This window comes from Herpailurus yagouaroundi, unplaced genomic scaffold, assembly GCF_014898765.1.
Source record: "Herpailurus yagouaroundi ecotype Mexico unplaced genomic scaffold, PumYag 188, whole genome shotgun sequence".
Lineage (NCBI taxonomy): Eukaryota > Metazoa > Chordata > Mammalia > Carnivora > Felidae > Herpailurus > Herpailurus yagouaroundi.
The window spans coordinates 19,148,757-19,174,240 of NW_024412419.1; the positions used below are offsets into that span (position 1 = coordinate 19,148,757).

The window sequence follows — 25,484 nt, forward strand, 5'->3', positions numbered from 1 at the left end:
CCTGCTTCAGATTGTGTCTCCCTCGCTCTCTGCCCCTCCCCCACTCATGCTCTGTCTCTGTCTCAAAAATAAATAAACATTAAAAAAAAATGTTCACACTCCCAGCAGGGGCAATACATTTAACAAAGGTACCCTAGGTTCCCACAGTAAGACAAGAACCTACATTGAGATTGGGATCTATATTTCCTACAGGAGGATCTCCTAGGCTTCTCTCTTTTCTCATTCTATATACTAACTACATGATCTCATTCACTCCTACACACTGATGATTCCAACCATGTTTCTTGCCCAAATGTCTCCCAACCTCTAGAACCATATATACAACTACTATTCTATAATGTCTGCATTTTACCTGGGTGCACCAAAGATTAACTCATACTAACACGTCCAAAATTAAAGTTAGCATACTGCCCATAAACCTGTTCCTCCATTGGTTTACTTCTCATATTCCTTAAATACTCAGATCAAAAACTCAGGAGTCATTTTGATTTCTGTCAGTCGTATCTAATTTATCAATCACTAAGCCCTCTATGTTCAATCTCTGCTGCCACTGCAACTGAATTGTAATTGATCTTCTAACCATCATCTCTGCACTCCCTTGACCTCACCCCAAAACTGATACTGCCTTTAATACTATACTCTTAAATGCAAATCGAATTGTATCACCTTCTGTCTCAAAACCACCCAATGGCTCCTTATCATTTAGAAAAGAAACTCTGAAGTCCTTACACATGATCAAAAGAAGACGGGGAACTTCCTATGACATTTAGTTATCTGCAGGACACTCTCTACTCAGTAGAATTTAGGCATCTTAGAGGCCAGAGCTGTATATTCTCAGTACTGACCACAGTTTATCCATAAGAGAATACTTCATGAATGGAGACTCGGCGAGGAGGAGAGCAGACTGTCCAACACTCCTCCACTCTAGGGACTCTATTCTCCAGCCACCTTCGCTTTCTTTTCTAACTTTGTACACTACTTCTCTCAGGCTGGAATGAATGCCCTACCCAATCTTACTCAACTCCATGTAGGGTCTTCTCCTCTGTGCTCCTCTCACACTGTGCACATAGTTCCAATAGAAACCTTATAAAACTGCATTATAATCATCTGTGGTCACTTGAAGACAAGATCATAAAAATCATAAAATCATAATCACCACCTCTATACTATCTCTATACCTTAAAAATCTATTATAATTGTCATTTGTATTTGTCATTCCTACAATAGAGTAAGTTTCTAGATAGTAAGGACTGTGGCTTATTTATCTCTATATATATAACTTTTAGGGGCTGACCTGGGTTCCCCTCCACCACTCAAAGTTCGTATGTCAAAGCTCTAATCCCTAGTACCTTAGAATGTGACTGTATTTAAAGCAGACCCTTTAGGGGCATCTGGGTGGCTCAGTCGGTTAAGTGTGCTGATTTCTGCTCAGGTCATGATCTCACTGTGTGTGAGATTGAACCCCACTTCGGGCTCTGCACTGACAGGCCCTGTCCCACCTGTGCTCACTCGCTCACTCTCTCTCTCTCCCTCTCTCTCTTTCTCAAAATAAGTAAAAAAAAAAAACTTAAAAAATAAAACAAAGTAGAACCTTTAAAGAGGTAATTAAGATAAAATAAGGTTGTATGGATATGTTCTAATCTGATCTGTGTCCTTACAAGAAGGGGAAATTTGGACAAAGAGATACCAGGGGTGCACGCACACAGAGAAAAGACCACCTGAGGATGCAGAAAGAAGGTAGCCATCTGCAAGCCAAAGAGAAAAGCATCAAGAGAAACCAAACCTGCTAACACTTTCATTTTGGACTTATAGCTTCCAGAACTGTAAGAAAATTAATCTCTGTGTTTTAAGCCACTTTCAGTCTGTAGCATTTTGTTATGGAAGCTCTAGCAAACTAAAACCATAACACAGAGCATAATGTATCTGCCACACAGTAATTATTCAACATTTATTATGTCTGAGTATCTCTACCGCAAGAGCAAGGATTGTCACAGTCGTCTTTGTATTCTATGCACGCAGCTCAGTAACTAGTACATGGTACTCATAAATACTAATAAAGAATACGATGAGTATGGCTAAAACAGAGCCCACAGAGGGATCCAAAAGCTGGAGTGAAGCTGTGAGCTTTTATTCCTAAGCAACTAGTACAAAATGGAAGATTTTGAGAAGACTCAAGACTAGGGCTGAAATTTCGGCAAAATTAGCTAAATGACAGAATGTATGTGAATGCAACTGAGGGCTAGAAAAGAGACACGACACAGAATGGGGAAGAGTTAAACATATGTATCACATATCTGTAAGATAATAATTAGGGTCAAATATCTGATACTAGTTACATTTAGCACAAGTTGAAATTCTTTTGGCTAACATATTTAATTTCTGTCCACATCATCCTCAAGGGAGAGAATCTGGGTAAACACTTAGGCAACATGTATAGCCTTCAGAATACTGGCTTTTGTCTTCTATGTATATGCTAGTTTTTTGTTTTCCCAAATGGCCAAGGGTTCTACAAAACAGAACACTGTAAGCTTTCAAATACTCATGGGAGCTTGTAAAAGTAATACAACATTCATGTAATTTCCACTTGCTACACAACAGACCCTGAGGTTGTTTTCCTAATACATAACAAGTGGTTCTGCTGCTAAGAAAAAACCAGGCCTCTTAACGTAAAGATATGAAATAACTTGAACAGAGCCAAAATGATGTTTTTGAATTATATCAGACTTTTTTGCATCTAAAACAGTGAAGAAACAAAGTTACAAGTGTACCATGTCAACTCTGTGAGATACAGTCATGTTGTTTGATTATACAACTGCATTGGATAGGAAAAGGTTATTATGCACCAGAAACCATTGCTTCTTTCTTAAAAGTAGTGTTATTTCAATGTGCTTATAATTAAATAACATGTGGGGGAAAATCTGGATTAAACTTCTAAACTGGCTTTTTCTAACCATTCAAATATTTATTTTTTACAATCAGTCCCTAAATTTTTTCTAAAATAGATTAAATTTTCAGTGTGGTTCAGGGAATATAATATGCAGCAATTGGTACCCACTAAGCACCTAATTATAAAAAATTAAATCACAATTTCAATAATAATAATGATAATAATAAAAATACGACTACTAACTTCTATGGAACACTTACCATGTCTCTGGCACTATGCTAAGGGCTTAAGGTATTTAGGTTGAACCATATGAAAATCGTGGTTTTTAAGGTTTAACCTAATACATTTTCTCATTTAACCCTTACAATGACCCCCATGAGAAGAATACCATAATTATCCCTATTCTGCATAATTTATCCCTCTAAATTTAGAGGACTAAACTCGATTGTGTTAATGAACTAGGAAACTGCAGAATGGGGACCAACACTTAAGTATAAATCCAAAGTCTAAGCTCTTATTTACTACAGTTTCAGCAACCTCTGTGTCTTGAAAACTAAAACACGGTGTAGGCACTCAGTACTCTCATACTTTGCTCAATGCCACTATAGACACTTGTGCAGACTGGAACCTCACCAAGGGCTCCAGCAAGGAAATCAAATGAAGCTGACATCCAGCCCATTCCTCTCACCACCCAAACTGTGATCCTGTTGCAGGATGCCATCTACACAGAAGAATGAGATTCTCTCGTTCACATAAAATTGTTATACTGGCTAACAGTGACCCTGATGCTGCTGGTAAAAGAAAAAAAAATTGTGAGAAGAATTTAACAATACAGATTAAAAGGCTTAAAAGAGATATATACATCCCTTGATTCAGAAATTTCACTTTAAGAAATTCATTCTAAGGAAATAGCTAAGGATGTACATAAAATTTATGCTACAAAGACAGTCATCAGTGTTATAATAGAGGAAAAAACTAAAAAATCTAATATGTCCATCAATAGGGTATTGGCTATTACAGTACATCTAGGTGATTAAAATAATGTCTTAGAAATATATTAGCTCATAAGCTTTTCACAAAATACTGCATGAATGACAAAGTTTATAAAAATTATGTTCTTATTTTAATAAAGATATGCACGTTAAGTATTCCATATACAATACATCTGTGTAAGAGAAAGAAAGAACACAAGATAATGGAATTAAAGGTTACTTTAATAATCTGTTTTTAATCTTTAGAAATTTTTCTATACAACATATATAAAAAAAAGTCAAAATGAAGCAAAAGAAACAAAAACTAATGAGGCAAATGTCCTAATACAAAGCTTAAGAACTGATACCAGGTGCAGCTATGTAAAATTTCATTCTGCCTCTTAACTTGGTATTAGGACATGTGATTTACTGTGCTCTAAATTTAGATAAGAAATACTTAATTTCATTTGAAAACGACAAATACAGGTTCTAACATGTAGCCTAAGAACTACTGCCCATAAATACAGAAACAAAGCAGAAACTGTATACTAAATACTTTAGATGACTGAAACTTACATACATTCGTAAGAAATAAAAAAACATCTTTGATGTGTATCACCTGTTGAAGAACAGAATTCTCAATAGGTTGAAAAAGAGAATAACAGCCCCTGCCAGCTGGAAATTGGACTGGCGCTATCAGCTAGGCCTTGGTGTACTCATATCAAATATAAACAATTTTATAGAACACAACCTCAGAAAAGGCCACTCTGTGACCATGATGAATCAAGATAAAGCAAGAGCACCTCAAAATCATATGTAAACATAGACAAAAGCATGAACATTGTCCAAGCCACAAAAATAACTTAGTATAATCCTATCTTGGAGATTATGAGTGACCACTGCTTCTTTACCCATCACAGTTTTGGCCTTCCTCCATTCTTCTTGTCTTCCAGGTTCTTAAAATACCTAATCACAAAATTACCCCCACTTCCCAATAGCATCCAATCTACTGTAAAGTCATACTTAAATCCTCTCCAAAATTCTTAACACAAGCTCAAATCCTATATTGTTCTACATTATACATATTCTTCCTTGTTACAAGGAATCAGTAAATCCATCTTGTTTAACTACAGATACGTTCCTGGCGGTCCTCCCTGAAGGGCACTCAAAGAGCTGGGACTACAGATTTCAGTACAGGGTGGAATTAGGAACAAAACAATAAACTTACATTAAAAATACCCACAATCCATAGAATACATACTGTCTACCTAAAGGGGTCTTTTACTATGTAAACATATCCTATAATGAGTTCTCACCAATTTAGAATTCCCAGTGTTTATCAGCAATGGTGGTGTTGACTAAATAAACAAACTTTGGAAGGAAAAATAAGATTAAAACAGAGAGGGAAGCAAACCATAAGAGACTCTTAAATACAGAGAACAAAGTGAGGGCTACTGGAGGGAGGTGAGTGGGGGTATGGGCTAGATGGGTGAAGGGCATTAAGGAAGGTACTTGTTAGGATGAGCACTGGGTGTTCTATGTAAGTGATGAATCACTGGGTTCTACTTCTGAAACCAATACTACACTGTATGTTAACTAACTTGAATTTAAATAAATAAATATCTTTATAAATCTAAGCAGATCTCTTAAAAAAGTGTTTATATCAAATTCTCAATTACCCAGTTTTCCACCCTACCTGAACAAAGCAAGAATCTAAGTACAAAAGGTAAAAAGTAAATGAAGAAACTAAACCCTGAACAGAATACTTAAAATAATAAAATCCTCTAATTTAAATCCATTACTTAATTTAATAAATTAATTTAGTAATGAAATTTAAGTATATTATGCGTTCCTCTTCAAAAAGTTTCTAAGTACAATAATATGTCATTAAAACCAACTTATCTATCTGAGACATCAGCATACTTTAGTATTTAAACTTTCAAATATCTTCTCATTGATCACCAAAGTGAACTTTGCCCACTGCATGCTTACCTCCTGGGTCCTTATCTGGATTGTACTCTAAAGCATTGCTACAGATGAGGTCAATATCTTTCAGAAAATCCTTAGCAGTCAGGTAATTATGCTTATCAATTTTAGTTATTACTGTCGATAAATCCATTGGTTCCTTGATTACTTCAAGATAATCTGAAACCTAAAACAAACAGGATATTTTAATGAAAATTACTTCTGCTATTTCACATGATCTACTCATAACAACACAAAATAAAACCATAAAATTATTTAAAAATTCAATCTAAAGATCTAAAAAATAATTACAAATAAGGATAAAATTGTAGAGCAATTTGCGCTACTAAAGTTACTACTTTGAAGTCATACTTTCCATGAAAAGCTTCAGTGTCAAGTCATATCTAAATCAACTCTGAAATGTTTCTCATCTTGAAATATAAAGCCAATTTGTGTCAGCTGTTTTTGCCCCCAGGCCTTTGTACATACCTGAGAAGAGAATGTATGGGTAAAAGCACCCAATAAGTATCAATGCATGTTACTTCAACAAATTTTTTTAAATGAAATTAAGAAACATAGATTTTTCATATTATTTATTAGAAAAGTTCTCTGGTAAATCTATTTAAAATCTTTAAACAAAACAAAACAAAACACAGCCCCCCCACCACCACCAAAAAAAAAAAAAAAAAACCACTTTCTTTCTCAATTTTCCAGGGTGAATTGTTTCATGGAAAGTGTTTTCTGCTCCTTTGGAGTCATTACAAACATTTTGAGTCAATTATATAACAAAAATAAGTATTGCTTTCATGACTAGAAGATTTACTTGAACTTCCCTAATCATAATAAATTCATAAGTAAATGTGCTCTATTGTGCTGATTTTCTGAGAGATAACTCAAAATAGGAGCTTAATTAAGTCACAATTTGCCCAATGTTTTATATCATTTGACCACTAAGAAATCTCTTACCAACCTATCTCTACTGCCTCCCCCAATGCAAATCTCAAATCAAGCAATCAGGTCTGATATAAAAACAGTCTTAGAAACATCTACTTACTCCAGAATCAAATTCTGGAGCTAGGATAATTTCCACTCTTTGAAACTAAAGGCTACTTTTTCTCCATTGCAAATACACACATACACACACAAACACACACATACACTCTCTCACACACACACACGCACACATATATACATATTTTATACACGTTTTAAAATGTTTAGGTTAACTGTGTGTGCATGTTTTATTGTTGAACTTCTAGGAGTCAAAAAGCCAGTCAATCTCCTTATAGGGGAGGTAATGAACCTATAATGAACAAGCAATAGTTCAGAAGGTATTATTAGTTGGATTCTTGGCCCTGGCATTGGCATGCCTTGAGTACTTGTGGAAAATGTCTATTAACTGCAAAGCACTACAAAAATTTATACTAGTAAAGATTATAAAATTTTTGTTGTAATATTTAATTTTAAATTCTACATTTATTTTCTAAACTTTTCTTTCTCTGAAGTCTGCGTTGGAATTCCATAGTTTTAAACATTTCAAATTCATTATTTGAATATAAATGTTTATGTTTTAGGTTATTGAAATGTTATCTTGTTTTCCCCTCGTGTTTCACACAGACCTCTATCTTTTCAGCTTTAAGAATACAGAACCAGTAGCAGAATGAACATAACAAAAAATAAAAGAGAAAATAAGAAACATAACCCTTGAATAAAAGTTTTATCTGACCCAGATTTTTCTATCCCTTTCCACTGCCTTACCATCATTTATAAAACTTTTACTCTATCACACATGGCATTTGAAATCTGACCATCTCTTCTGGTTAGAAAGAAAGAGAGTTCTCTGGAGGAAAGGCAAAACTGGTTTAGTGCAGGAGGTTGACTTGAGATCAAGCCCTTATCAAGTAAGTGTCAGAGGCCCATACCCAATTTGAAATAAAAATAAACATCTAAAATAATCCTTAAAGTTGGGCTAAAAGTTTTAACTTATCTGAAAACACTAAGAGGTGAAGAAAAATGTTCCACAAATGTAAAATGGTATGTATCCATTGCAAAAGCAAATTAGCAATTCCTGTCATTTCGATAGAAAATTTAAGGTAGCTATGATATAAAATAAAGAATGCAGGCTTTGAATTTCAAAAAAACCTCCGAGTCTTGGCTATGTCGCTTGCCTGTGAGCCTCAGTTTCCTCAGCTGCAACTTAAAAATAATGATTCTGTGAGGTTGTTAAAAGGATCAAATGGATAAAACTATGTATTTTGGATAAATATACAAATAAAATACAGATAGTTCCTCTACTGCCCCAAAGAAGGAAAATAGCTATTTTCAGAGGGGAAAAACAACACTGGTTCATTCTTCCCAGTCATAGATGAGGTAATGATTCCAAAGGAATCTGCTCAGGTCCAAAAGTACAGATTTCACAAGAAGTACACAACATTAAACTATGAATCATTGCAAAATTCAAATTAATAAAAAGATGAAGAAAAAACTTAAAACTAAAAACACCAAAGCTGTTCAAACATGGAGTCTGAACTATAAGAAGGCGGCCAGTAAAGACTGCATCGTGCTCATCCACATGCTATATTATCCCAGGATAAAACAAAACAAAAAAACAACAAATTTTAACTATGGTATTATAGTAGATTCCAAATGGAAAATTTCTTATCACCACAAACCATGCTCCCACAAGGACACAAAACAATACACATTGAAAGTGAGAAATTTTCCACTGGGAGCAGAGAAAATCCTTGCAGAAAAAAATAATTTTGGCATAAGATATGCTTAACATCAAACAGCATCTTAGTTACAGGCATTTCCAAAATATGAAAGACAAATTTCAGGTTTCTTAGCCACCTCTTTCACAATCATATACATAATTTGGACAATGCCAAAATTAATTGGTATTGATCGGTTAATACCAATATACTTTTTAAGAGCAAGATTTATCCTGGAATAAAAATAGTCTAGTATGGACATTTCACTAAAGTAACTTTTAATCCTCTTCTTACATTGAAGAGTAAGAGATCACAAAGATCAATACTAAATAAGAGGACATACGAATTGGTCACTAATTTCATCCAAAAGTCACCAGATGTTTGCTGATGACATTGGTGGTTATCACATGGATTAAAATTTTACAGGCTAGGGGTAATATTCATCCATGCCTTTGCTTTTTTTCCTTCCAAAAAAAGATGTCAATATTTTTTTCTTTTAGCCAGTTCAACTTCACTGTTTGCACACTACTGAAACAAGACCTCTTCAATATCCACCGGTTTGCTGAAGATGTTAAAACGTTTATCCGTCGCCAGCCTCTTGGTTACATCCCTGAGAAACAACCGCAGCTCTCTTAAAGTATTTTCCTCCTGGTCCTCCATCCGGTTTTTTTCTGATTCTGATAACTGACGAGGTGGAGAAGGTAGTGCAAGAGGAAGCACTTCCATAGCACAAAGACCTAAAGAAAATAAAAGAAAATGTTAAGATTCCAACATGGCAGGGCCAGGACCTCAATTACGTTTCTAGCATTCTCTCAAAAAAGAACTCCAAAATATGTGTGAACCACTTGCAAATCCAGCCAGTAAAAATGTGAACAGAAACCAACAGTATATTAGAGAAGAGAATTATTTCACAAAATAACTCACAGTAGGACTCCTTTAAATGGCAAATGATATGATTTTAAATAATTTGATTTTGAAATATTATTTACATACAACTTATGAGAAATATTTCAACTCAACAAAAATATCTTCAGGTGAAGAACTGTATACCAATTTGCTTAAAATCAATGTTGCTTAAAAACCATCTTCTCAAAATGGGGTTGCCCGATATGCATGAAAGTGAAATGGGCAAGTAACAATTCTTTGATCCTTCCCACTCCCAAAAGAGCTTTGATTTTAGACAAGTCTTTTCTACTCTGATATTCTCAATACAACATAGTAGGGGTAGTGAATGGCACATACCTGTGTAGGGAGCAAAAAAAAATTAGGAACTAAAACAAGAATCCCAAAGACATGGATAAGATGGAAAATCCAGTCTACAGTGTTAATGTAAAATTTACAGTATTCATTTCCGCCTAAACAAACACAAAATCTTCTTAAAAAGTAAAGTATTAACTTTCCTAAACACATTATTCCCTAATTCCTTAAAAGTTTTTCCCAGTATCACACTGAACTTCAGGATTAAAATTCTAAGGATTCTCGCTGATTTCTAAATAGCCCCTAAGACAAAAAATGAAAGTAAATAGAAGCAACTCAAAAAGAAAAAGAATTATGTTAATCCTTAACACAGAAAATTCAAATCTTTGAGACTAAAATGTATCTAAGAACAAGATACCTTATTAAAATGAATCATTACATAATAAAATATTTTAAGTACTGTTATTTTGATTAACAGGAAGCAACAACCAAGAATCAGAAGGTGTAACTTCCATATTTAATTTTCCAAGGTTGCTAGGGGGGGTAAACTCACAACTATAGCCATATGATAGGTGCTCATTTTTAGAACTCCGAGAAAATGTGGAAAGGAGTCACTAAAGAACAATAAAATAAAGTGTTGGATAATATAACCAGTAAAAAACAGAAGTAGAACAAATATGGAAAAGGAAGGACTTGGAAGGGGTGGAAATGTATTTAACATCCTACAAGAACCACAATGAGAAACATAAAAGAACAAGGGGAAAGATGCTTAAAAACTTCTAACAGGATTGTTATTTTCTAGAAGAAGCTGAGAGATTACAAAGAGGACCTTATCTTTACACATCTTTAAGATTAGAAACAGTCTTTTGATTGACCCAGAATGCATTCCTTTCTTAGGCCAGGGGGCTGAAATTTGAAATATTATGCTATTAGCCCAAATCCAAGAAAACTCTAATGCTTAAAACAAAGCCATGATAGGTTTCCAAGTGCCTCGCACAACTAACATTACAGGTGCTCAATAAATACTTGAAAAATTAGTAAGCCAGAAAAGGCAAACATTCCGATCAGCTCTTGACCTATCACACCTACTCTGACCCACAACGTAATCGGCACACGACCTGGTGTTCTCAATCTTACAGTTTAAGTCCCCTGTACTTGAACTGACTAAAACAGAGCAGAACCAAAGACTTTTTTTCTTCAACTTTTTAAGCCTCAGAATGTGAAATCTACCAGAGTAACTGGATTGAAATGATAAGGTGAATACTTCATTAATGGTCACCTGTTAATAAAGCCTTAACAATGAGGCTGTACTTCCCAATCTCAAGTCGGGTAAACACAACGACCACTTCCGCATAGGTCCATCTAAAGGTAAGGAGAATCTAAAAAACTGACTTTATTTCCACAAAGAAATGGTTTTTTTAAAAAGTGACTCCAAGAAGGGGCATTCTTAACTTCACTCCCCATCCTCCCTCTCCCCCATTTTCCCAAAGGCTTTAGGAACTTTACCAGTGTGTTTCCTTCGTGGTGGAGCCATTGATGCCTGATTGAGAATCAATTCTTGGAAAAATTTTCTTCTGTCTTCTTCAATAGGCCTTTGAATATACAAGACCTCTTCATACTGTATTCTAAAGATACATTTAACCTACACACATACACATACACACAAAGACATTAAATATATAAAGAATTAAAAGCTTACTTATTATACCAAACTACAATTTCTTCAACTTCCAGTACCATTTTCAATTTTCATTCATGTGGGATTAGGGTTAACCTCATCCCAGGCTATGCTGTTGAGAGATTCAACCTCATGGACTAAACAGTAATGAGAGAATGATCAGTTGCCCAAGTCGTTAATAAATTATACTATACCTGGGAGAGTCAGCAAATAGTAGCAAAAAGGATAATTGATCATAATAGTTAGATGGCAACAATCTCAAAGGACTTTTGTGTTAGAGCTAGACAGTAATTACCTAGAATCTACATTAGAGAGCTGAAAGCATGCTAACAGCACTGCCTTCTCTTATGTTCTTTCTGGGTACTTCCCATCCAGTTACTTCCTTTCCTGGGCTCTTTTCATACCAAGTCTATTCCACTGAATCCTCCAGAATCCTGGTTTCACTGCAAATAAACTATACCTTCAGTTTCTCCCCAGAATGCTCCACAATAACACCACCTTCCACACAAAACTCCCAAACAATATTAAGCCAGTCATTCTCACATACCTCACAGTTACTTCCTACTGGTGATTACCTACCTCTCCTTTATTTACCTGCTGTATAGAGAGGCTTTGACCCCAGATGTCCCCCTTGCAATATAGGCTGTTGAAATCCTCCACATCATCCATATTAATCTGCACACTTTAATTTTTATGTTTTTCTAGAAGGTCTATATTCTACTTCTAGACACCAAACTCCCTAAGAATAGAGACCATTTCTTACTCATCTGTCTTGCTATATGTACCACAGTGACTGGTACATACTAATGTTTAATTAGCATGGACATGGACTGAATGAGTAAAGCCTGTATTTTTTTTTTTTTCCTCGCCCAGATCAACTGGAAACTGCAAATGGGAAAAGGTTATTAATAAGGAAAGAAGAACCAACTATGAGACAATGAGGAAACACTGGATGAAAATTCAAGGAATCAGATCCTAGCCCAAATTTAGCCACACATTTAAGGTAAACTACATAATCCATTTAATTTGTCATGTCTAACTACTTACTAAGAATTCCTAAATATTATTTCAATCGAACTTATAACAATGAGGTATGTAGGAGTCCTTCATTTTACAAATGAGAAAACTTAGACTTGGAAAGGTTTAAGTAACTGGATTAAGGTCACAAAGTATAAGTAAAGAGAGAACACTAGATCACATAATCTCTAAAGGCCTTTTCCAGCTCTAAAATTCTAAGACAGAAAAGACACAATCAATGAAAAGCAGAATTCAAAAATTTGCATAGAGAACTATCTACCTCAACCCAAAGCCAAATCCTTTTAAGAGTTTATAAAATTTCACCCTGTCTCCCATATTTTTTTTTTTTTTGTAGACTACTCTCATGTACAATTCCCCCAACCCATTGATCTATGCTTCGCTGGCCCTTCTTCAAAAGTTCTGGCAAGCAAATTTACCAGTGCACACCCACTGTGTGCTAAATATAATGTCAAATAGTGCAATTATAAACTTGAAGAAAATATAGTTACTTCCTGCTGTCAAGGATCTTAAAAGTTTCATAAGAAAGCATTATAGTACCACACCAGGAGTGTTGTAACACAGGCAGAGAAACAGAAGAGACTCTGCAAGATTCTGCAAGAGGTAAGGGTGAAGAGGCATTAGATATAGCAAAAATAGCTAACATTAACTGGGTCTTGAAAAATAAACAAAATGCAATACCCTAGAAGTACCAGGATTTTGTTCAAGAGCAGCAAAACATTTAATTTCAGTTTTAAATATTCTTCCTTCTGATAATTGTTCAACATTGTGTTGAACTTTGTGAATACAAAAGCATACCAAGAGTAAATCTACAGTAATCCCCTGATACTCCTGCCAGGTTATTACCAACAGCTTAGAATCCATCACTTTATAAGTAGGCTACATTTTACTTTAAATTTGCCCCTAACTTTATCTTCTGACATTCCCAGCCTCAAATTACATGCTGCAACTGAACACACCTCAGATAATTCCCTGAAATCATGTGCTTTCACACTGGCTCACAGTGGCCTCTATATGTGCTATCAGCTCTTTCCAACCCTGTTTTTAACTCTCTGCTCAAGCCAATGCTTTCTGGGTAATTCTTTCTCTGATTTTCTCAGATACACTCAGGCGTACTATCTAATACCCCTCCATCAAACTTAAAAAAAATTTTTTTTTAATGTTTTATTTATTTTTGAGAGAGAGACAGAGTGTGAGCAGGGGAGGGGGACGGACACACACACACACACACACACACATACACACACACACACACACACACACACAGAATCTGAAGCAGGCTCCAGACTCTGAGCTGTGAGCACACAGCCTGACACAGGGCTCGAACTCACAAACCATGAGATCATGACCTGAGCCAAGTTGGATGCTTAACTGACTGAGTCACCCAGGTGCCCCCATCAAACTTTAAAGTTCAATGATTTTTAGTAAATTAATTCAGTTGTGCAATCATCACAAGTCAGTCTTAAAATATTTCCATTACCTCCAAAAAGCTCCCTTGTGTCCATCTAGCCCCAATCTCCACATTCATACTCCCAGCCCAACAACCACTGATTTACTTCCAGTCTCCAGAGATTTACCTTTTCTAGAAATTGTGTATCAGACAATTGGTAGCCTTTCTGTCTAGCTTCTCTCAATATATCGAAGTGCACCTACATTGTAGAAAGTATCAGCAGTTCATTCCATTTAATGCTGAACAGTATTTCCCTGGATGTATATACAATATTTCATTTTACCAATCACCAGTTAATGAATACTTGAGTTGTTTCCACTATTATGAATAATGCTAGTAGGAACATTTGCATTCAAGTCTTTGTGTGAACATAATTCTCTTGTGTAGTTACCTAGAATGCCAAGTTATAGCCTAAGTTTATGACTAACATCTTCAGAACTGCCAGTTTTTTTCAAAAATGGCTGCACCGCTTTATAATTCCACCAGCAATATATTAGGCCTCCAGTTTCTCTACATCCTTGTCAACACTCCATATTGTCTAGTGATCGTACATACAGTGGTATCCCATTCCTGAATAACTAATGATCTTAAGAATCTTTTCTTGGGGCGCCTGGGTGGCTCAGTCGGTTGAGCATCTGACTTCAGCTCAGGTCATGATCTCATAGTCTGTGAGTTTGAGCCCCGTGTTGGGCTCTGTGCTGACAGCTCAGAACCTGGAACCTGCTTCAGATTCTGTGTCACCCTCTGTCTCTGCTCCTCCGCTGCTCATGCGGTGTCTCTCCTTCTCTCTCTCAAAAATAAACATTTGGGAAAAAAAAAAAAAAAAAAAAAAGGACCTCTTCTTGTGCTTTATTAGCCCAAGAGAATACATACTCTTTGGCGAAATGTGTATTTAAATCTTCAGCCCATTTTTAAATTGTAGTGTTCTTTTTTTAACTTAATTGTGGTAAAACAGAACATAAAATCTGCTATTTTTATCATTTTTAATTGTACAGCCTATAGTATTAAGTATATTCACAATGTTATGCAACCATTATTACCATCTATCTCCAGAACTTTTTCATCCTCCCCAAGTAAAATTCTGTATCCATTAAACACTAACTCCCCACGCTCTCCCTTTTCCCAGTCCCTGGCAATCACCATTCTACTTTCTATCTCTATAAATCTGATTATTCTAGGAACTTTTTTAAAAAAGGAATCATGGGGCACCTGGGTGGCTCAGCTGGTTAAGCATCTCTTGATTTTTGGCTCAGGTCATGATCTCACTCACTGCTCATGAGATCGAACCCCATATAGGGCTCTGTGCTGATAGCATGGAGACTTCTTGGAATTCTCTCTCTCCCTCTCTCTCTCTGCCCCTCCCCTGCTTGACCTCTTTCTCCCCCTCTCTCTCTCTTTCAAAATAAATTAATGTTAAAATAAAAAAGGAATCATGTATTTGTCCTTTTGTGACTGGCCTATTTAACTTAGCATAATGCCTCAAAATTTCATTTATGCTGAAGCAAGTGTTAAAATTTCCTTCCTTTTCAAAGCTAAATAATGTTATATTGTATGTATATGCCACTTTTTCTTTATCCATTTGTCGAAGGACATTTGTGTGTTTCTACCTTTTGGCAATTGTGTCACGAACATGGGCATACAGATATCTGTTCAAATCCCTGCTTTCACTTCTTCTGGGTGTATACCAGAAGCAGAATTGCTGGATCATATGGTTATTCTGTTCAACATTTTTAAGGAATCACTGCACCATTTATTTCCAATGAGACTGCACAACTTTATACTCAAGCGCTCCAATTTCTTCACATCTTGCCCAATATTAGTCATTTTTTGTTTTTATGATAACAGCCTTCCTAATGAGTATTAACTGACATCTCATGGTGGTTTTAATTTGCATTTCCCGAATGAGTAGTGATGTTCAGCATCTTTTCATGAGCTTCTTGGTCATTTGAATACCCTCATTGCGGGGAAGTATGGTTGGTAGGATTTTTTTGTTCTTGAGTTGTAGGAGTTCTTTATATACTCTGGATATCAATCCCTTACCAGATATATGATTTGCAAATATTTTCTCCCATTCTGTGGGTTCCCTTTTCACTCTGATAGTGACCTTTGATGCAACAAGTTTTTAGTGTTGATGAAATCCAATATATCTATTTTTTCTTCTGTTGCCTGTACTTGTGGTATCATAGCCAAGAAACGGTTACAAAATCCAAAGTCATAAAGCTTTCCTATTATGTTTTCTTCTAAGGGTTTTACAGTTTTAAGTTTTCTGTTTAGTTCTTTGACCCATTTTGAGTTAACTTTTGCATATGGTAATAAGGGCCCAAATCATTTTTTTTAAAGTTTTATTTATTTAAGTAATCTCTACACCCAACGTAAGGATCAAACTCACAGCCCCAAGATCAAGAGTCGCATGCTCTCCCGACTGAGCCAGCCAGTTCCCCACATCATTTCTTTTGCATGTGAAATTCCAGTTTTCCCAGCATCATTTATTGAAATCACTATCCTTTCCTCCATGAATGGTCTTCACACTCTTGTTGAAAATCATCTGTTGTAGTCGTATATTGAAAGATTTTTTTTTTTTTTTAATGTAATCTCTATACCCAATGTGGGGCTTGAACTCATTACCCTGAGATCAAGAGTTGCATGCTCTAGTGACTGAGCCAGCCAGGCACCCTGAAAGAGTTCTTAATACATTCTAGTTTTGAGTCTTATGAAGATATGCAACATGATACATTTGAAGTATTTCTCCCCAGTCTGTGCTTTGTTTTCTCATTTTGTTAATGGTGTCTTTTAAAAAGTTTTTAATTTTGATAAAGTTGCCTTTATCAATTTTTCCTCTTATGGATCATGTTTTTATATAATATCATAGCACGTCTCATACTGTATTATTTTTTTTAGGTCTCTCTTCCCTCTAAACTTTAAATTATTAGAGAACAGTGGCTATCTTTTGGTTTTGCACCTATTTTATTCATTCATTCGTTCATTCATTCATTCAACAGAGACTTACTGTACTAGAAATATTTACATATGTATGTATCTATTTGTGAGTACTGCATGTGTATGTGTACACATGAGAGACCCTGTAAGGCAGCTAGACACTGTGAATGAAAGCATGAAGAAACCAGACACCTGACCTGCCTTAAGCAAATTCAGACTCATGAAAACACTGCGTTGCATAAAACAGGCACACAATAAATTTTGATGAATAAACAATGGTTTTAACTTGACGAACACAAAACTCTTTATTTCCCTGACCACTCATTAAACTAAGCAGCACATTACCCAGAAATTGTCTCTGCAAACTTAGAGAATATACTACATTGTAAGTGCATGACCTTTGTAATCAGACGAACCTGAGTCCAAATCTTTGCTCTGCCATACTAGTTGTGAGACCCTAGGCAAGGTCTAGGGTCTTACTTTTCTTACTAAAAGAGTTAAAAAAAACCTTGTATTAGATAATATACATAATTGACCTCTACAGTGCCTGGCACATAGCTGCTTAAGTGGCAGCAATTCTTTCACTAGCAAAATCTTGTTTTACCTCATCTATTAAATGTTAGAGTTGTCAGTCCTCAGTTTTAAAGGCAGAGTTTATGCAATGTCTATAATGGGGAAAATTAATAATTAAGACTCAAGACTTCAAAGGTATGGAAAATGAGGTCAGAAATGAAACTAATATAGCTTCTCTGAATAAAATCTGCTTTCCAAAAACAAAATAAGTAAATAATTAAGTAAAAATAAATAATAACATTTCACATACTTTAATATAGTAATAATTTATGTTCATTTACTAGAGACAGTAAACTGTGATTTAAAAACTTGTGGTGACCCTCGTAAATTTTAAGATTCACATAAATGTTTTACGACAAAAAAAATTAATACTAAGATATTTCCCTTGTAGATATGATTATTCATTTTCAATGCCCCTACTTGATTTTTCTACTTAAGTTATTGATTTTTAACTCCCAGTTTCTATCATAAACTGAGAGACACAAAATGACACGAATACTGTGATGACAATATGCTGTTTGTAGTCTCTAATTTCCTAAGGGTAGCTGAGGAAATATTTCTTTAAAATTCATTTACAATATACTGAATTATATCATCTTGAGCCTGCCCATAATAATACCAAAATACAATTCGGTGAATCTCTTCAGAAATTTAAGTGCAATTCTTTCTGACCAAAGTTTGCTTTCCTTCCTGTAAATATTTATACCTCCGTCTGCTTCCTTGTTTAAAAATCCCTTTCCTAGAGCCTAAATGTCCATCAACTGATGAGTGGATAAAGAAGATGTGGTTTATATATACAATGGAATACTACTTGGCAATGAGAAAGAATGAAATCTTGCAGCAACGTGGATGGAACTGAAGGGTAGTATGCTAAGTGAAATAAGTCAGGCACAGAAAGACAGATACCATATGTTTTCACTCCTATGTGGATCTTGAGAAACTTAACAGAAGACCATGGGGGAGGGGAAAGGGGAAAAAAATAGTTACAAAGAGAGAGGGAGAGAGGCAAACCATGAGAGACTCCTAAATACAGAGAACTGAGGGTGGATGGAGGAGGGGAGCAGAGGAGAGGGGAAAATGGGTGATGGGCACTGAGGAGGGCACTTGTTGGGATGAGCACTGGGTGTCGTATGTAAGTGATGAATCACGGGAATCTACCCCCAAAACCAAGAACATACTGTACACACTGTATGTTAGCCAATTTGACAATAAAATAAAAAAATAAATATAAAACACACAAAAAATATTTAAATAAAATAAAATAAATTCACCAATCACAAAAAAAAATAAAAAAAAATAAAAATCCCTTTCCTATACTCAATCCTCAGTTCTTTTTTCTAATTCTCCTGAATGAAGAGAAATAACTTGCTATTCATGTATCTCAGCTAACATTCTCCAACTATCCTCAGAGTCTACAAGGTCCACAAAAGTAAATTTACTTACATTAGAATTTTGCAATAAAAGAAATCAGGCTAAGCAGGAGTTAAAACCAACGTGGTGATTTAGTGGCAAATTCCTATTTTTTATGCAACAAACATTTAGTAGGTAATTCCAATGTGTTAAGAAGTGGAAAAGTGAAGGCCAGTAACACAATCCCCTCTTCTCAAAGAGCTTGTGGTCTAGGGTCAGAGGTTCTCAAACATTTTAGTCTCAGGACCTATTAAACTCTTAAAAACTATTCAGGAATCCAAAAGAGCTTCTGTGTATGTGGTTTACATCTGTCAATAATTATGTGTTCAAATTAAAACCAAGAGCATTCCAAATTATGTATACACTTAAAAACCAATTACATGACACTGAAAATAAATTTAAAAAACAAAAAAAACAAAAACAAAACACATTCTCTTGGGGCACCTGGGTGGCTCAGTCAGTTAAGTGTCTGACTTTGGCTTAGGTCATGATCTATAGGTCTTAGATCATGGGTCTGTAAGTTCGAGACCTACATGGGACTCTGCTGACAGCTTCGGATTCTGTGTCTCCCTCCCTCTCTGCCCCTCCCCCACTCACGCTCTGCGTCTCTGTCTCGGTCTCTCTTTCTCAAAAATAAACAAACATTAAAAAATGAAAAAAGAAAAGGGGCATCTGGGTGGCTCAGTCAGTTGAGCAGCTGACTTCATCTCAGGTCATGCATGATCTCACGATTGGTCAGTTCGAGCCCCATGTCAGGCTCTGTGCTGACACCTTGGAGCCTGAAGCCAGTTTCAGATTCTGTCTCCCTCTCTCTCTGCCCCTCCTCCCCCAAATGAAATAAACATTAAAAAAAATTTTTTTAAGAAAAACAAAAAATACATTCTCTTGAAAAATGTGTTTTTCTGAATTATAAAATATAATAAATATAAAATAAAATTTAGTGAGAAAAGTGGCATTGTTTTACATTTCCTCAAATCTCTTTAATGTCTAGCTTAATGGGAGACAACAGGATTCTCATTTCTGTTTCCGTATTTAATGTTACAATACGTTGTTTTGATTGAAGTACATGAAGAAAACCCATATTCAAGCAGGTATGCAGTTGGAAAAAAGAAGAATGTGACAACTCCCTGAAAGTCTTATGGGGCCCACAAAAGTCCTTTTTTTTTTTTGATCAAACACCTCATCAGTAAAAAATTTTAAAATACTCATTCCAGTATATGCATATTTATTTAAATATACTATTCCACTGATATTACTATTTCTATTATAAAACATATATATAAAATAAATACTTAAGATAATATGAAGACTAAAAATGAGTAAAAGTTCTAATTTTTTTTTAATATTCCAATGTACTGACTTGAGTACAAACTTACTTTGGGGACTACTGGATTAGGGGAGATATACATACAAAGAAACATCTACAAGAGACTGTTAAAGAGCTCTAAAAGATGAGATTGTTATTTTGTCGGAGAGAAAGAAAGTTATATTCCGAATAAAACATTACCCCTATGGTAACTAATTCTTTTTTGGTTTTGTTCTATTTTAAAAACTGAGTATAGAACCTTTCCTTTTCACCTCTGAATGAGTTTATTTTCTGAGAATAACAATTCAGAAAATAGAGATAAATGAAAATTGCTATAATCTTAATACCCAGAAATAATTACTATTTACACTTATTAATAGTTATATACGTATGCAAATAACTTGACATATAATACTATATGGTTATATGTATAGCATAATACTATACTGGTTACTGTATTTTTTTAACAATGTATTCACAACATCTTTTCACATTTTTTTTTTTTAAGATTTTATTTTTACGTAACCTCTACATCCAACGTGGGGCTTGAACTCACACCCCTGTGATCAAGAGTCACACACTATACTGACTGAGCCAGCCAGGCACCCCATGACATCATTGTTTACATCAATATTACATTATTTCATGGAAGAAATCTACTACAACGTAACCAATCCCCTACAATAGGACATTTAGATAGTTTCCAATCTATGACGAAAGGCTATAATAAATATTCTTGTATTTTTTGTGTGGTCTGCACAGTATCTTTGTGTTAGTCCATGAACAACTCTTTGGATAATTACTCATAAATGGTACTGCTGAGCCAACATGTATGTACACATTTAAATCTATTACCTGGACTGCCCTGGAGAGATTTATTTAACTGTTTTTTATATTTGCCTATTTGATAGGTTAAAATTTACATTTCACTTTTATTTTAAATTATCCACTGTATTGGAGCACCTGGCTGGCTCAGTCTGTAGAGCATGCGACTCCTGATCTTGGGGTTGTAAGTTCGAGCCCCACGTTGGGTGCAGAGATTACTTTAAAAAAACAAAATCATTAAAAAAAGTTATCTACTGTACTGTCTTAAATGGACTCTAGTAATTGGCCGTTTCTTTCTTTTAGAATCACTTGGTTTTCTGTCTACTTCATCTCTTCTATAGATCTGGCACTTTGCTAACCTACAGTTACTTACTGTGCAACTCTCCATGTTTTTCATTCATTCCCCAAATATTTATCAATATGTGCTAAGTATTATTCACTACTATCTCAGTTTGTGACCTAAACAAAGCAAGAATTCTAATGGTAAAGCTGAAATTTAAATGAAAGGCTTGGGGGTACCTGCGTGGCTCAGTTGGTTAAACGTCCAACTCTTGGTTTTGGCTCAGGTCATGATTTCACGGTTTGTGAGTTCGAGCCCTGCATCGGGCTCCATGCAGAACATGCAGAAACTGCTTGGGATTCTCTCTCCCTCTCTCTCTCTGTCCCTCCCCTGCTCATGCTCACTCTCTCTCTCTTTTTCTCTCTCTTTCACTCTCTCTCAAAATAAATAAATAAACCTTAAAAAATAAATCAATAAATGAAAGGCTTGGAGGCAGAGAAGGATTTCCTAAGAACAGTATGTATAAAACATGTTATGTAATGAGTAATCCAAGAGAATTTTCATAATCTTCACCCCACAAATGTGATGACAGATTTAGTAGCTACTTGATTAGTAAGAGTAAAGAATACAGAAAACAAAGGGAGGAAAAAGAACTGACATTTCATGATTCAACGCTAGTAAATCTCTAATATTTTAGCTACTAATTAAGGTTACTGGCACACAAATAATGAATAAATTTGATCCATTAAAAATATGACAATATAGGGGCGCCTGGGTGGCGCAGTCGGTTAAGCGTCCGACTTCAGCCAGGTCACGATCTCGCGGTCCGTGAGTTCGAGCCCCGCGTCAGGCTCTGGCCTGGAGCCTGTTTCCGATTCTGTGTCTCCCTCTCTCTCTGCCCCTCCCCCGTTCATGCTCTGTCTCTCTCTGTCCCCAAAATAAATAAAAAACGTTGAAAAAAAATTTAAAAAATAAATAAATAAAAAATAAAAAAAAATATGACAATATAACAACACAGCAGATTTGTATGATCTAATGTTAGCCTTAAAAAAACTACCAACAGCAGGACGGATACCTGGCTGGCTCAGTTAACGAGCACGCAACTCTTGATCTCAGGGTAATGAGTTCGAGCCCCACAATGGGTGTAGAAATCACTATATACTAAACTTAAAAAAAACAAACAAAAAACCAACAACCAACAGTAAAATAGCATGTGAATAGACAACAGGAGTAGGCAAAATTGCTATATCAAGAAACTGGGTTCATAATACTTTTATTTACAAATTTTTCAAACAATGTAAGGAAAACATCAGTTAATTATATATTCCTAACCAGAAACCTTAATTACCCAAATTTTCTTTTTTTTTCCTAAAAATATTTATTCATTTTTGAGAGAGAAAGAAAGAGGCAGAACACAAGCAAGGGAGAGGCAGAGAGAAAGGGAGACAAAGAATCTGAAGCAGGCTCCAGGCTCCAGGCTGTCAGCACACAGCCTGACCCAGGGTTTGAACTCATGAGCTGCAAGATCATGACCTGAGCCAAAGTCCGACCCTTAACCAACTGAGCCACCCAGGCGCCCCAATTATCTTCCTCTCTCATAAAATTGTAATAAAACTACTTGACAGTGAGGATCTAATTTTTAAAAGTGGCTCCTAGGTTATGTCCAGGTTTAATCCGTTTAAATCAATTTCAAGTACATTCCTACTTCATAATACCAAATATTTTATAACTCTGGTTTCCAAAATAAGTTCACATATACTATGTCACACCAACAAGCCTCTTACCATCCACATTTTATAGATGAGGAAACTGAGGCTATTCTGGGTCCAAATATTTACCCAAAATCAAAAGACTTGTAGAGTAAGTCAGTACAAGTTGGGTTTTCTGACTCTTACTACACATAGCATTCTAGTAAACTTTATTGGCCCCATGACAAAAAAAAAAAAAAAAAAAAATTATAATTAATGGTCTTAACTAATATCAGATTATGAATAACCAAAAATGAATTATACTACATTTAATATACTTTTCTTACAAAAATCAGTACGTGTACAAGTCAACTTTAACAAGACAGCTAACAAGTGCTAAACAGAAGGTATCAGTTAACAGATATCTTAATCATAACATTCTGCATAATCAAGATTTACATTATAGCATTTAAAACATGCAAAATCTTTTCTATAAACTGTGTCACCTGGGCAAAATATTTCTAAGCATTTCTAAAGGTGATAATTTCAAGACCTAGTAACCACAAGGTGTTAAAAACACAATTTTTTAAATATCAATTTTATTCACGAGTTGACTACTATTTTTTTCTGAAACAAATGTGATTTTACCTTTGATTCTAATATATTAAATATGAGTCGGCTTTGAACTCAAAAACTACATATCAGATTTTAAAAATATGCACACTGGTAGTAATAGTCAAATTACCATGATGCTACCACCTGAAAGGTCAAATCCCACCAAATTATCTACCAGACGGTAAGGACGAGAAGGCTAATTGTAATGGAACCGACTGTGATAGAGCCTAGGCCTTCTGAGTACATACCACACATATGTCGGGCTCTGGGACAAACATGATTTATCTCAGTCTTCACAGCAACAGTGACAAATTTATCACTGTTATATCAAAAAAGAAAATGAAACTTCAATCATTAGCTAACTTGCTTAAGTCACAGTGCTAACAAGTGGTATAACAAGGCATGAACCTAAACAGTATTTATTTTGTTAAATAAGTAAATTTATTAAATAAATTTAAATGTGTACAATTTACAAGATCAACTATTTTAAAACAGTAAGATAAATATTTAATCACTTACCTCTTCAGGCAGTTCACTGTACATGGTTTCAGAGGTAGACAATAAAAATATAGGTGAAAATGATGGTATATCTTGTAGCAATGTCAGAAAAGTTGCTCTCACAGTTTCACTGACAGCTTCCCACCAGTCACCAATGTGAGGCATGTAAACAATACTAGGTACTGTTCTTCGAGCTTCACGAAAAATCTAATTAAGGAAAGAACTGGCATTAAAAATTCAAACTGAAAAGAATGTTCAAATTGATACTATTCTAAAGTTTACTTAGTAACCCCCAAATACATGAAATGTGTCAGGCCTGTGACTGTAATTATTCTCAGCTCAAATATTTAAGCTGTTCAAGATGTGATGCATAAGCCTCACATATAGCTTCTATCTACCCTTGCTCCACCTAAAAAAAGAAGGGTTTTTTTTTTTGCCATTTTATTATTTCTATTCAGTACTTATTAATAATATAAAGGTATCAAATTGTTCCACTTATCTATCATGTAAAGATAACAAAGCAAAACACCATTATAAAATATGCTGCAAATAAAGAGATAAACATGCACCAACATGTCACCCACGTCAGAATGAGATCAGTAAGCACAAAGAAGAAAAGAAATAGTTTCCGTGTTTGTGCACATTCCCTAAAATCACTAAATATATGGATTAAATATTTTCACCACGATGCATCACCCTAGAGCTTAAGATTATGAACTACCTACTGAACCACTTGTTTACCTCCTATCACCTTAATTCAATCCTCCATAGAACAGTCACAAAATACCCTCACATCACTAAAGAGCAATAAATAAATTAGCAAAAAGCTCTGAGACACTCCCATCGTCAGAAAATACAAAATAAAGTTTCCTCAGGTGTTAAAAAAGAATCCTAACCATAGCTTCAGTCACACTCTGCCAACACATGCCAATAAGGACCGGGTTGGCTATTAGTAAGTTGCCAAGCAGAAGTATTGCCCTTTACAAAGATGTCAACAATAACTCAATGGCCCATCAACAAATTCTTGTGGGATGATATGGCATCTCTTCAATACTTCTAACAAATGAAAGAATAAATGTAAAAATCTTCCTTCAATTTATTTCAGAATTCCATTTCTAAAATTCTCTACTACTTCCCTTTAAACATGTTTCAATTAACCTGTATAATGTGCAAGATCAAGAAATAATGATCTAGTATTTAAAATGATTAGGATTATTAGAAATGTTCCTGAGAATCAAAATGATTATTTTTCTTTAATGAATAAGCCTATCACTTGCATGAATTTTTCAAATGCTACATTTTATAAAGCTTTAAACATTCTGTGTAAAATAAAATGTATTGCCAATTTAATAAACCAGATGGAAGATGCTCAAATAAAAAATTTCCCCCAAATTGGAAATGTAGATGTTATGATCACTCACATCAAAAGTAATATTTGCTCCTTCCCTTCCTTTAATA

General features: G+C 35.0%; 1 protein-coding gene across 3 annotated transcripts in view; it reads right to left on the reverse strand.

The window, feature by feature from the left end:
• ATAD2B (ATPase family AAA domain containing 2B) overlaps positions 1 to 25,484 on the reverse strand; it is a 169,537-nt gene that overhangs the window by 22,584 nt on the left and 121,469 nt on the right. For 2 of the 3 annotated variants that reach the window (XM_040496164.1, XM_040496163.1), the window contains exons 19-22: positions 24,048 to 24,233; positions 11,238 to 11,373; positions 9,075 to 9,271; positions 5,851 to 6,010 (exon numbers count right to left, since the gene is read on the reverse strand). In XM_040496164.1, the coding sequence (XP_040352098.1) occupies positions 5,851 to 6,010; positions 9,075 to 9,271; positions 11,238 to 11,373; positions 24,048 to 24,233 (679 nt within the window). The remainder of the gene's footprint in view (positions 1 to 5,850; positions 6,011 to 9,074; positions 9,272 to 11,237; positions 11,374 to 24,047; positions 24,234 to 25,484) is intronic. The other variant, XM_040496165.1, reaches the window with a different exon arrangement.